The 13,723-nt window shown below is 37.9% G+C and overlaps 1 protein-coding gene across 1 annotated transcript in view; it reads left to right on the top strand.

Moving 5' to 3' along the window:
- Positions 1 to 10,240, top strand: part of macf1b (microtubule actin crosslinking factor 1b) — a 41,409-nt gene extending 31,169 nt beyond the window's left edge. The window contains exons 25-41 of the mRNA XM_029451215.1: positions 76 to 282; positions 401 to 520; positions 602 to 771; positions 1,129 to 1,288; positions 1,984 to 2,178; positions 2,467 to 2,592; positions 2,944 to 3,087; positions 3,758 to 3,946; positions 4,335 to 4,449; positions 4,580 to 4,746; positions 4,865 to 5,027; positions 5,770 to 5,924; positions 6,024 to 6,098; positions 6,194 to 6,311; positions 7,331 to 7,476; positions 8,209 to 8,329; positions 8,465 to 10,240. Coding sequence (XP_029307075.1) covers positions 76 to 282; positions 401 to 520; positions 602 to 771; positions 1,129 to 1,288; positions 1,984 to 2,178; positions 2,467 to 2,592; positions 2,944 to 3,087; positions 3,758 to 3,946; positions 4,335 to 4,449; positions 4,580 to 4,746; positions 4,865 to 5,027; positions 5,770 to 5,924; positions 6,024 to 6,098; positions 6,194 to 6,311; positions 7,331 to 7,476; positions 8,209 to 8,329; positions 8,465 to 8,490 — 2,397 coding nt within the window. The 3' untranslated portion in view covers positions 8,491 to 10,240. The remainder of the gene's footprint in view (positions 1 to 75; positions 283 to 400; positions 521 to 601; positions 772 to 1,128; positions 1,289 to 1,983; positions 2,179 to 2,466; positions 2,593 to 2,943; positions 3,088 to 3,757; positions 3,947 to 4,334; positions 4,450 to 4,579; positions 4,747 to 4,864; positions 5,028 to 5,769; positions 5,925 to 6,023; positions 6,099 to 6,193; positions 6,312 to 7,330; positions 7,477 to 8,208; positions 8,330 to 8,464) is intronic.
- Positions 10,241 to 13,723: the final 3,483 nt, after the last annotated feature.

Here is a 13,723-nt window from a genome sequence, read left to right as displayed (position 1 = left end):
AGTCTTTCTATGTCTTCTTGTGATTAATATTTACAGATTTTATTTGGGTTTCATGAAATACTTGTATTTGCACAGACACTGGTGAATGAGGTGAACGTTTACGGTGAGAAGAAGACCTCAGTGGAGAACACGGCCCGCAGGCTACTAGAACTGAGCAGGAAGGAAGACTGCGATGTCATTCATAACCTAATCATGGCCATCCAGGATCGCTACAAAAAGCTACAGCAGCGTGCTTTAGAAAGAGGCAAGACGCTGGAGGAGGTCAAAAAGAATGCCAAACAGGTATATCACGATATCAACTTCAATATAAATGGATGACGTCTTTCTCAAACTGTGTCCTTCATGTGCGCCTCTCAGAGGAACTTTTATATAATATCTGTCTTTATTTCTCATATTCCAGTTTAATGAATCGTGGCGCCTGCTAGTGGACTGGATGACGGAGGTGGAACAGACATTAGACACGCATAAAGAGATTTCTGTGTCCCACGACGAGATTAAACATCAACTGACGGAACAGAAGGTGCAGGAGGCAACACAATGAAGACGCTTGGTTATATCGCGATATGTTTATGACTTTACTGATCATTTATTTTGTAATCAGGAGTTCCAGAAATTGCTGAGGTCAAAGAGGCCCATGTACGAAGCTACACTGAGGAATGGACGCAGCCTTCATGAAAGAGCTCAAACCGGCCATGACAGACAGCATGTGGAGAATCTACTGGCTGAACTCAAAGACACATGGGACACCATCAGTGGCAAGTCTATGGAGAGGTATGGACCATGAACTGTATTCCAGTTGATAGGGTCACAATCAATTTAATTTAAGTATTAAGTGCATTTAAGCACATTTCTACGACGACGTATTAAGGCACTTGTAGCCAAACTAACCAACGTTCTTTTTTTTTTTTCTGAATTTGTGACTTTTTGTGACTTTTTTTCTTGTAAATTGCTAATTTTTTTCTTGTAAATTTAACACTTTAATCTCAGCAAATATCGTTGATTTACGACATTGTTTTTTCCCTGAATATTACCCCACTTGGCTCCATTAACCTACACGCCGTCATACATTTCAGTATATAAAATAAAAAACAATGCATATCTTAACTTGAAAATGTTTGCTTCTCTCAGACAACACAAGCTGGAGGAAGCGCTGCTGTTTTCCGGGAGATTCACTGATGCTCTCCAGGCACTGAATGACTGGCTGTATAGAGCGGAGCCCCATCTCGCTGAGGACGTTCCCGTTGGTGGAGACAAAGACATGGTCAACAACCTGATCGACAAACACAAGGTACATCAGTCGGATGCATTTTAATGTCTGGCCTCAATAATTAAACACACTGGCATAGATACAGTATAGTGTACAGCTACTGCTAATATGTCATATCTACAATAGAAACACAGGATTCATGCTAATTTGTGGATAGAGCGATACCGCGGAAACTTCAAAGCTTCATTCGTAACGTTGACTTTTAAATTCTAAACCAGCGTTTGAATGCTGCCCAGCTTTTTTTGCTTGTCAGTTCATTGTGTTTATGGTTGGTATTTCTGCACAGTTGCAGATAAAGATTAGGCTACACTTATTATTATTACAACTTGTGTGATCCAAACATTCATAGTTTATTTTGAAAACCTCAATAAAAAAATGACATTCGGTAAATCCCTATTGTGTATAGTTTTAATTTCATTTAATTAAAAGTAATTTTTATGCTCTGGTATAATAATAATAATAATACATTTATTTTATAAAGCGCTTTTCAAGGTAAACAAAAATGCTGCTATAAACGAATAAGCTGGTTAAGTCTTGCAATGGAGTCTTCAGTGATGGTCTAATTTGTTTACAGTGGTTATACTATTAGTCTGGGAAGGATTCTTTTTAATTAAGTTGCTATATGTCTGTCTTTGCACGGCACATTCTCGCCAGTTTCTCCATACTGCTGTTTTGTAGAAAAATTGCAGTTTCTTAGCAAATTTCCTTCCTGTTAGGCCTTTCAAAAAGAGTTAGGTAAGCGAGCTGGATGCATCAGGACCCTGAAGCGCTCTGTGAGGGATCTGACCAGGAGCAGCACGGCTGATGCTCACTGGCTGCAGGAGCAGATGGATGAGCTTGAGGGCCGCTGGGAGTCCGTGTGCAAACTGTCCGTCAGCAAGCAAGACAGACTGGAGGCTACACTTCAGCAGGTACTTCTCACAATATATAAAGGGGAACGGTAAATGAGCTTTGATTCTGAGTTGTTGTGTTTCACTCAGAATTTTGTTAGGCTGAAAAAAATCTAAATCAATGCAAACTACAATCTTTATATGAAAAGACATCCATGCATGCAATTCTGGTTCCAGGCAGCTGATCATGAGAAAAATATATAATATTGGATAACAGTTGATATCTGACTATAAATTAAAAGTTGATAAGCAGGACCATCACCTACTTTAATCATCCTAAATCTTAATCATTGTCTTTGTTCTCGTTAGGCTGAAAGGTTTGACAGCCTTGTCCACACTTTCATGGAGCGCCTCACTGAGGTGGAGAGGATACTGAAGTATGGGGTGATACCAGAGGACGAGGAAAGCTTGCGTGCTTTCAGCAAACAACACAAGGTCTGTATAACATGATACTTTATAACTCCCTATAGGGAAAAACATTTTGCTTCAGGGGAGCTCAAAGGTCAGGGTCTGCTACAGAACAACAAGTTGATGCTGATGAGGATTTAGTATTATCATGGGTTGTTAAGCTGGGTGGATATTTGCAGACTTTCATGCTTGAACCCATTCAACCGGTTGAAATACAGATACCATCAGTCCACAAGTTATTAAACACGTGTAAAAAAGAAAGAGATCAACATGTTTGAAATTAATGGAAACGCTGCTAATGGCTCACCCTTCATGAAAATACTGTATGTGTTTTACTTGATAAAATGCTGAATAAATCCTTTTTCTCCCCCTCTGAAGGAATCAATGGGCGCCTTGCAGGATCAGGCGATGGAGTTACAGAACATCCGGAGTCTGGGTGAAGAGATCCTGTCGTCCTGTCACCCAGACTCCATAATCACCCTGAAGTCTTGGATCAGTGTCACTAAGACCCGCTATGAGGAGGTGAGTGCTTCTGTGCCCTCATGATAAACAATAGCAAACTTTATGTTTCTTAGAGATTAACCATTGTGCCTCACAAGGCTTTTTAGTTATAAAGTTGTCCAATTATTTTGGTTGTGTTAAAGCATATGTGTTAATGCATACATGTTGGCAAGGGTGTGTCTTTTGTTTTGGATTTTGGAAGTTTAACCTCAGTTCCTTTATTATATTTGCCACCATATTGAGCCTTTTTTGCACTACGGGGCAAATACCTGCTATTTTACTGATTTCCACCAGGGTTATTTCTGCTTTATAATGTGTGTGATCCATGCAGTTAAAAAAAAGTGAAAAAAAATAAATAAATTGTATACAGAAAATAATAATCATTTTTTTATTTTATTAAAAATACAACATAATGTGACATTATGTAAACAAACTGGCATTTACATAGTCAGTACTGAAAAAAAGTAAGGAAAATAATATTAAAATATTATGTTCATATTTAATACATGATTAAATACATGATAAATAACAATTTATTTAGGAAAACATTAGTTGTTATCATTTTAGTAAAATGTTTTGAAGACTGAGGGACTCTATTTTAATGCAGTAAACATTTTCTAAACTGTAAAACAGTGACATTTGAGAGCATATGGATGGAACTAGTCCAACCCCTCCTTGTTTTGTGAGTCAGGTTGAGACCTGGGCTCAGCAGCAGGGCCAGAAGATCCAGGCCAACTTGGCAGCACTGGAGGCAGAGAGAGAGGAAGTGCGGAGGCTGCTGGACTGGATCTCCTCTGCAGAGGAAGCCCTCAACCTCAGAGACCAAGAGCCTCATCCTGAGACCACCGGGCAGAACCAAGAACTGATTGAACAGCACACGGTACAATTTTCTCTCTCCTCTACACCATGCCATCTGACTTAATACTTTACCATTTAGTACTGAAAGAAATATGTGCTCAGGAAGGTAAATCAAACAGAAATTTCGGAGCATTTTGACCGCAAAATTATTTTCCAAAGATTTGTTTTGCACCATTATCAGTAATTTATCTTCATTCTTTAGACTTATGAGCAGCTCCTCTATTTCCTTGTTTCACTGCATTGTAAGACAATACATACAAACATATATATCTGATCTACAGTGTGAATATCTAACATATGTGGTTTCTCTGACATCGTACAATGTCATTACAACATAGTTTACCCCGGTTACAGAACTATCAGAAGCATCTTTGCTGCCCCATGTTATCACTGATCATCCCTTTCTGCAGGTTTTTATGGAGGAGATGAATAAAAAGTTCCCAGAGGTTGAAAATGCTACAAAGTCCTGCAAACACAAGGGCATTTCAAAACTGCAAGTTTCCCCCAGCAAACGTCCACTCACAAGTAAGCCGCCACGAAAACAGTAAAGTTCACATTCTGCAAAATAAAAGCCATTATTTTAATAATCTCACTGCTAATGAAATTATTTGCCTGAGCTGAATCCAGACTCCTGTGTTGCTGTTTATCCATCCAGAGAGGAGGAGCACTCTGAAGCTGCAGCCTGTTGTACCTATTCCCCTGGAGCACCTCGACCCCCAGACCCCAGAGCTCAGTCAGCTGGTCAGTCAGTGGCAGAAGCTTTGGCTCCTGGCTACGGCGAGACAAACTTGTCTGGAGCAACAACAGCAAACACTCAAAGAGGTTATTGTTCTTTTTTAAATGCACACATCTTAACCGGTTGGGAAAAAGTCATTTGAATTTCTCCAACATTCATGTAATAACCAACATAGATGTTATGATATTTTGCATTCCTTGACAGATGGAAGAATTTGCGAACTTCGACTTCAATATTTGGCGAAAGCGTTACATGCTGTGGATAAGTCATTTGAAGTCACGGATCTTAGACGTGTTCCGCAGCATCGATCGGGACCAGGATGGACGCATCAGCCAGAAGGAGCTTGTTGATTACATCCTTGCTTCCAGTAAGACCCCCTCGTCATAAATCAGTTCAGCGTTTCGACCCATGTATCGCTTATTTTGAGTTACCATAAAATTCAAAAGACAGCATAATAAATAAAAAAAATTGCTTCATGAAAAAGGAATTTTAAGGAATGACATTTAAGTAAATCTGTTATATTCAAATGAATGGAGCGTGGTTATCTCAGCGATTCAGACCAAAGCAGCAGCACCAGAGCAGCACTGAATCACAATCTCTTCTTCCACACTGCAGTCAAGTTGGTGGTGGTAATCTCTTACAAAACCACGCTCCATTCATTCGATTGTAACAGACAGAAATGAAAAGAGCTGGGAAATAAAAGTTCATAAAAGTCCCCTGAAAAGAATAAAAGTGGTGCTTTGAAAAATATCCTGTTCAAATAAAACTTTATTCCTTTATTTATTTACCCATATATTTATTTATTGCCTCATTTATTTATTTATTTCAGGATTTATTTCAAAACCATATTTTTTCATATCATATACAGTCATATTTATTTATGTTTTTATTCATTTATTTAATATTGATTTAAATGGCATTCTATAGTATTCCATACTATTAAAATGTTGTAATTAATTTGAAATGATCAATTACACATTTCTATACTGTTGTTATGACAATATTTACATTATTTCCCATACTTACTTTTTTAAACATGCTGTGCCATATGTATGTAATTAAGTTAACACAGTTTTAAATCCTCTTGGCTTTCCACCTCTCTGCTGTAGAATTTCCCACCAACTCTCTGGAGATGAACGCAGTGGCAAACATCTTCGACATGAACAGTGACGGCTTTATTGACTACTATGAGTTTGTGAGTGCGCTTCACCCGAGCAGAGATCCCTACAGGAGAACACTGGATGCAGATCAAATCAACGAAGAGGTATGCGCACAAAGAAATACAGATACAAAATGAATGCAATGTGACTCATTAGAGCTGTTTATTTATTGTGACACTGTACTTGTTATACTCCCTCTTTAGGTGAGTCGACAGGTATCACAGTGTAACTGTCCAAAACGGTTCCAAGTGGAGCAAATAAGTGCCAATAGATACAGGGTGAGTCCTTTTTTAAGACAATGATTCAAATACACAAGATACTACAGCAACAAGTGCTTCAAATATATAACTTGCAATATGTATTTTGTCTGCAGTTTGGAGAATCCCAACAGTTGCGGATGGTTCGTATCCTGCGTAGCACGTTGATGGTCAGGGTGGGAGGAGGCTGGACTGCTCTAGATGAGTTCCTGGTTAAGAATGACCCCTGCAGAGGTCAGTACACTACTCCGAATCATTCCAATCATTCCTGCAAACTATATATCCTTATCAAAACACCTTTTAATTGATATTATGACAAGTCGTCAGTGCCCTATATGGCTAAAAGGCTTTGATCCATACCATCCACGTATAAAAGAAACGGATGTAGCCTCAATGTGGAAGTGCTTTAAATCTGCATTTTCTTTCTAATAGCAGGCAGGAGGCGGCTCCACTAGTAGCAAAAAGAAGTCTGATTGTATAGAAGTCTATGAGAAAATGACCCTACTATTTATTACCTCAGTAAACATTTTCCTAATGAGTTTATGGTCTCAATGACTAGTTTCAAGTCTTCTTCAATACAGCTTGATCTTCATTTTGTAAATTATGGTCCCATTTAGACTAACATAAAAGATGAAGCAGGGTATGCTTTAGGGCGTGGCAACCTTGTTAATGACAAGTCGTTACCACAACCTGTCAATCAGGATAGAGGCATAGTAATGCATATCCCCTGCCAGCTCCACCCTCTTGTTCAAATATGGTCAGTTCTGGCTCCAAAAATCCAACCATTGGGTGACATCGCGGTACCTATGTCCACTTCTTTTTATACAGTCTCTCCTACAAACATACGACAGATGATAACACACATTATTTGTGTCACATGAAGCTTCTTCATACTTCAAAACCATCCAGCTTTCCTTTTAGGTTGTATTCTTACTTTGCTTTCCTCCGGTATAGTTGTAGCTAACGTCATAAATTGTTATCTACATTTAGCATTTTTTAAATGATTAAGCACGCATGCATGCATCTATAAATTATATGTTTCTGGTTAAGTTTTTAGCAATTTCTCTGTGAATATTGTCTACCAATTTGAATTCAGACATGCTTTATACTGATTTATCTTGGCAATCTTGCTTCCATTATGTACAGTATGTGTCCAGTGTCTGTTGGCTATTATTAGAAGAGTGGCTGCTATACATTTAAACATGTTTTTTACATTATTCTGTTCATTCTTATTCTGACTGTGTCACAATCAGTGAAAGGCAGGACCAACCTGAAGATCAAGGAGAAGTACTTGTCTCCTGCAGGAAGCACTTCTAAGGGTTTGACTGTCAGCAGGTCGAACTCAAGCCTTAGCCTCTACAGCAGCGCCTCCGCCCCCACCAGCCCCATGACACGCAAGGCAAGACAAAGCAATGTCCTGTGATTCATCTAGGTTCTACATGTACTATTTTAATATCAACACATCATGACCACATACATTATTGTTTTTAACATAAACATACTTTTCAAACATTTCATACTTTTCATTATAAGATTATAACATTACTGGCATATGTATGGAAGCACTGAAAGACAAGTGAAAAAAACGGTTTGCCAGGAGTTCCTTATTTTTTCTTTAAGCTGTAAAATAGATCTAAAAAAGTTTCTGCCAGGTGAAAAAAAATGCTTTGCCAGCATACTTTTTTTAGTTACTTTTTGTTCTTTCTTAAGTCTGACAAGAGATAAAAATTTAAGACTAGACTTAAAAAATGGAAAGCCAGAATTTCATTTTTTATCACTTGACTCTCAGGGCTTTCGAACATAATGATGCATTGACATTTTTAGCCACTGTGTCCTTTTTAGTTAAGTAATTATTTATTTACATACATACCTCTATTGATTTACAAGTAAGACACATCTTCCATTTCATGCAGTTCTCTTCTAACTGCAAAGTATCACAATGTTGTTAGTTTAACTAGTCAAAATGCAGAATGTCATCCTATATAAAATGGATATCAGGACACTAGTAACATCCTTACTTGATTTTTTTTCGAGGTACATAAACTACTATGTAACAACTTTCCTTTAGCACTTTCAGATATTTTGCCATTAAGACATCTAACCCTAACAAGTCTAACATGTCTCGCTCTAGGCATTACTCCGCAGAAGTTTCTCAGGTGACCGCTGCGTCCGTCCCAGGAGCTCCATCGCAGCTTTGGGGTCTGATCTACAGTTTGTTACGACAGGGGAAGACAATACTCCCTCACCATCAGGTCAGCCAATCACTTATTTTGAAGGAAATTGGCTCTGTCATGCTTCCTGCAGAAGTACAATTCTCACTGGATGCACAAACATAAAAAATTAGTTAACCTCCGCTCTTTCTGTTTTCATTCTTGTTCACCGTGTAGACGAAGCTGAGAGGTTACCCACATGATTACCTCTGCCTGTGGGAACCATGTCTATGCTGCAGTGCTGAACCCAAACACAGCCTTGGGGCCCCGAAACAGAGTGATAAAGGGATAGAGGGGCCAAAAAAACAAAATCAGACACTGACAGAAGAGTGCAGAGAAGGTCAACAGAGGTTTGAGAGATCTGTGTGAAGATCCAGTGTGCTCTTTATGCACAATAAGGAGGTCAGTCCAGATGTCCCCTGTTGCATTGCATACAGTAGTGTCTGATTGTGTAGAGAGTAGGAATCAAAAAGTTCTGCATGGATGCTTATTGCATGATAGCAAGAGCCTTGCTTAAATCATATTCAGTTATTTCCCCCAGCTTGCTATTCTTTTTTGGTTGTAAAGATAAGTCACAGGGAACATGCACCTGAGAATAATGCTCTGTTTTGAGCAGTAAAGGGATTTAAAAGTAAAATACAAGAACACATTTGTATGTAAAGGTTTTGTACTGTCTGACTGCCCCCACTAGCCTCCAAAAAGAACCCCACATATACCAAAACCATAAGTACATGAAGGGTACAGTATGCTTTCCTTCAACTTTGTGATGTTATTTTTTATTTCATTCCATGAAGATGACATTGTTGGCAGGGCCACAATGTCTTTTTTGTCTTTTACCTTTTTTTAGCACCATGTTTTCAAATAATTATGTATTTTGTATTGTTCTTTATTGTAAGGATGTTTTAAACATTGGAGATTGTGTAATGATGAACAATGCTGAACAATGCACTGGAGTACGACAGGTCATTGTTGATTTGTAGAGATTATATTCTCAGGATTGTTTTTGCCTTTGGATGTATGTATTTCTATGGAACATTACTGTGAACATGTAGATGTGTGGTTTTCTTTAAAATACCCTGGGAAAGTTTTGTTTAGCACATTCTTTTCATAAAAATGCACTTTTTTCTGTGTCCTACTGCTGTAGATAGGTTGTTTTGGTATGTGGGAAATTTGGCAGCTGTCATGCGTGAGAGAATTGTTTTTTTCATGAGAGTGCACTGGAGGTGTTTGGGTTAACAGTGTAGTTCTATCTTTCCTTGTTTTTTCTTTTCCAGCCTCTTTTACCAAAATCATTATATTTTAATTTGTTGTATTTCTGCCTTTTTCTTTATCTCTGACCTTCAAACCCTTCAGAAATTCTCACAACTTTCTTGATTTTATTACTCTACTTTCAATTAAGACGCTACATCAGTTTCCAGATGATCCTGAAGATATCAATAATATGCATAATTTAAGCAAAAAATACTGAAATACATTTTCCCTGAAAGAGAAGCAACTTCCTGGCTTTGACTCTGGTTTTATTATCGAGCAGTTAATACTTCACAATATGTTATCAGCAGTGTAAAGTCACTGTATTTGTATGTGTACGTTTGTACTAGATCTACCTGAGGTTGTGGACAGTAGCTTATGTATCTAATTGCATTTGGTCTATGCAGTTTGTCAAACTGATTTTTTAAAGTCAAAACAATGTTTTTACATGATGAAGTATCTTTTCCTCTTGGCCTCAATGTGTTGGTGTTGGAGAAGCTAGAAATTTGACTACAGTAAAAAACTACAAGAGCCAGATTCCACTTCTATTGCTATGCACCCTGATCTTTCTGTACTGTAAATGTTTCTATACCCAGCACTCATTCTAATGTCTAATTTAGTTAAACAGTAGATGAATGTCACTAATACTTTTAAGTCCACTTGTATAAAAAAAAAAGCTTTTTGTAATAAAAAAAGAAAAATCTTTGCCATGATAATTCCTTCATATGTATTTCACAATGCTGCAGTCATGTGCTTTGTTGCCAGAAATCAAAGACGGATGACAAATGATCATAAGATAACAGACTTCCTGCAGACGAACCACATTACAAACACAGTATGTTCACTTCTACAGTTTGGCTAACTAATATGCTGGAGTATGTGTTTTTTCTTTCCTCTCCAATAAATTGGGTGAAGCGGTATCAAGCTTTGAACACACTATTGATCCCCTTTTAAGTTGATGGTGAACTTATTAGCAAACAGTTTTTTTATTTACTGTCTCTTTAGTTGCTAAATGATCCATAAAGGCCCTGTCACACATATCCGTATGACAGAAACGTATGCTGGCGTATATGAAAATGAGTCCAAATACGTCCAAATTTTTCATCGGATCGGAAAAGTGAACATATACAGATACGCATGTCTAACCTATTGATAGAGTATCACTTACTTATACATAATGTATCAGATGAATACCCAATGAATGCATAACGTATACAAAAATATGGCGCTATACAAAATATCGGCAACACGCTGGTTTACGTAGATATAAGGTAAGGTATAAGTAGTATTCATTAAGAGCTCACTGTGTTACGCTGGGGTGCGTTGTTGAACGCTGATGTTTTGAGCATGTTCAAAATTACCGGACGTACCCGACGTGTGCTTCATAAGATATGCAGACGTTACACATAAGTTACGTTACGTTAGACATATGTGAATACTGAATACGTACGTGAATACTTACCTACGTAATTATAGTACGTGAATACCTACATGAATACGTTAGAGGTACATTAGATATAGGCTACGTCGGCTGACGGTGAACCCTAGAGCCAATTTATTGATAACGAGTGGATACCCTATTCGTAACCTACGTTAAACTCGTGCCTGACGACGGAGTAACTTATTAAACGTGTTTCTACAGTACAGCTAGCGTTCAGCTAGCGTTTTGGGAGCTTATTGGGGTTTGAATATATTATATAGGGTCCCTGTGAGGAGCTCATCCTCACTTCTTCACAGCACGTCTTGATGAATACATCAACCCATCATCAGAGAGCATGGAGGATGCTGAGAGGCTGCGACAAGAGTACATTCTAGCCGTTCTCTAGCATCAGCATGACATGAACCAAATGGCACTTTTCCAGCTCCGTTGGCCAGACGCTCTGATACGTTTTGTATAAGTAAGTGATACGCTATCAATGGGTTAGACATACGTATAATAATTTGTTATGTATTCGTTATCTATACGTCAGCTACAACACCGCTGTGGAAAAGTTGGACGTATTTGGACAAATTTTGATCTACTTTTCATATACGACGGTATGTTTCTGCCATACGGATATGACAGGGCCGTATGTCTGGCGTGTTTGGCGTGTCGTCTGCGTACTTTGAACTATCACAATTTACCCTTAATTTATATCAACGTATTGCCAATATTTTGTATACACCAGCATATGTTTCTGCCATACGGATATGTGTGACAGTGCCTTTATGTTTAGAAGCTAGTTGCTAACTTTGTCTGTCTGTCTGCTGCTGAGCTGGTATAGTGCAGCCTACATTCAATTTTTAGAGCTTTTTTGATGAAAATAGCAGTCTGCTGCGCTCGTAAATTATGTTATGAGAACAGTGAGAATGAACTATAACAGTAACATTTTGGCCGGACAGCTAAACAGTAAAACTCAAACTCAATATAATTATATTAGCAACCCCTTTCACATTGTCATTTGATACATTGTAAATATAAAACTATCAAGTATAGCTGCTTTAAAGTTGGTATGGCAAAATTGTTAGTTGCCTATTTGTTTATAGCCTACAAAAGATTTGAAGCAAGATATTTCTAGCTACCTGACGAATGGAAGTCCGATATTCATTCTCTTTTAGCTCTGTGTATTTTCTCTCTATCAACTACTGGTGGACATATCTGTCTGCTAGCTGCTAAATGCTCCACGATGTTCACCAGCTAGTCTTTAACTTGTACAGGTAATGTACAGTACAGTAGTTTTATCAGAGCTTTTTTCTTTGAAAAGATGCCTGATGCTGCCGGAAATGATGCTATGAGAGCGGTGAGACTCAACCATAACAATAAAGCTCTTTACAGGCGAGGGGAACTGAAGAGTCAGGTAATATTCCTCAGTGGGTTTATCTCTGTGAGTGGTCCCTTTAACATTACACAATGACATTTGATTCATTTTTGTTAAACATATATTGATAATAACGGCGTTAAGCACTAATTTACAAAAGAACATTTCTGTTATGGTGAGAAGAGAAAGATTACAGTCCATATAATCTAATTATTTTCTGCTTTCACATTACATTAATGCACCTTTGTATTCGTTTTAAGGAAGCTGCTTTTGTTTTAATAACACAATATACAGGTCAATCTGTCACATGTTATAATTTATTGAATTAAGTTGAAAGAATGCGGTCATCACAACAACAGACAAAGAATAAAGGTCAGGTGTACATAGTCTTGTATTTGGTATCTTATTTAATGACATATTCTCAATGACACACATTCAATCCATTGATCCTCAGCTCAAGTTGCCCTCCAGTCGATGTCTAACAAGTGAATCTTTCAGACTGACTTGCGGAGTATGTGCACCAAAAACACAGACACATTTGTTCAAACACAGAGCCCAGCAGTTTTGAAAAAGAAAGCAGTATTGTACTTCAACACAAATATGCACCATGACTCCCCGGTTTATCAAAACAACACTGTCCTGTGACTGGACGTCAGGGTAGTTTGCTCACAAACACACTCAGAATGAAGCTATATTTTTGAGTTTAGCAGAGCAAAGAGATCATGCTATCAGCGGCTGTAATATGAACTGAGCAGCAGATATGTCTTTGGCAATATGAGACATATTATATTTTACCCATGACTGGGCTACAGCATACACATATACACATATGCTGTACTCTGTATTTTATGGACACTGTATGTATGATATTCAAATAGGTAACAAATTAAAGGAAAAAATAAGTTTTTGTTTTGCCAAAACTACAGTATAAGTATATTCATAAACAGTATGGGAAAATCAACATGTTTTCTCTCATAACCTATAAAACATGGCAGCTTGATCAGTGGCCCCACTGTTCATGTGTCATGAAATAAAGTAACATGAACCTGAATAATATGCTGGACATAATCAATCTTTTTTTTGTGACACATAAGGACAGGCACTAAAATGTGTCACTTAGCAAACAGTATGTGGCAACAGAGTTTGTGAGAATTGAAAGCAGCTACAGGGGAGAATGGTATGCTATACTGTTGTTCTCTTCCACTGGGTAATGTAAACATCCTCCTATACCAGTAGAGACTCTCCATGTCGACCCCTCTAGTGATCTCGCACAGACACATTTGATGTCATATAAACTGATAACTGTACTAAACATAGTGTTTAACTCAACAAATGTCAAAGGCCAATTTGCAAACAATGAACCAGAATGAGAGCAATAATTATTTTCTTG

The sequence above is a fragment of the Cottoperca gobio genome, chromosome 16, assembly GCF_900634415.1.
Source record: "Cottoperca gobio chromosome 16, fCotGob3.1, whole genome shotgun sequence".
NCBI classification, from domain to species: Eukaryota; Metazoa; Chordata; class Actinopteri; order Perciformes; family Bovichtidae; genus Cottoperca; species Cottoperca gobio.
Note: the sequence above shows the minus strand (reverse complement) of the source record. Positions and strands in the feature narration are given on the sequence as shown.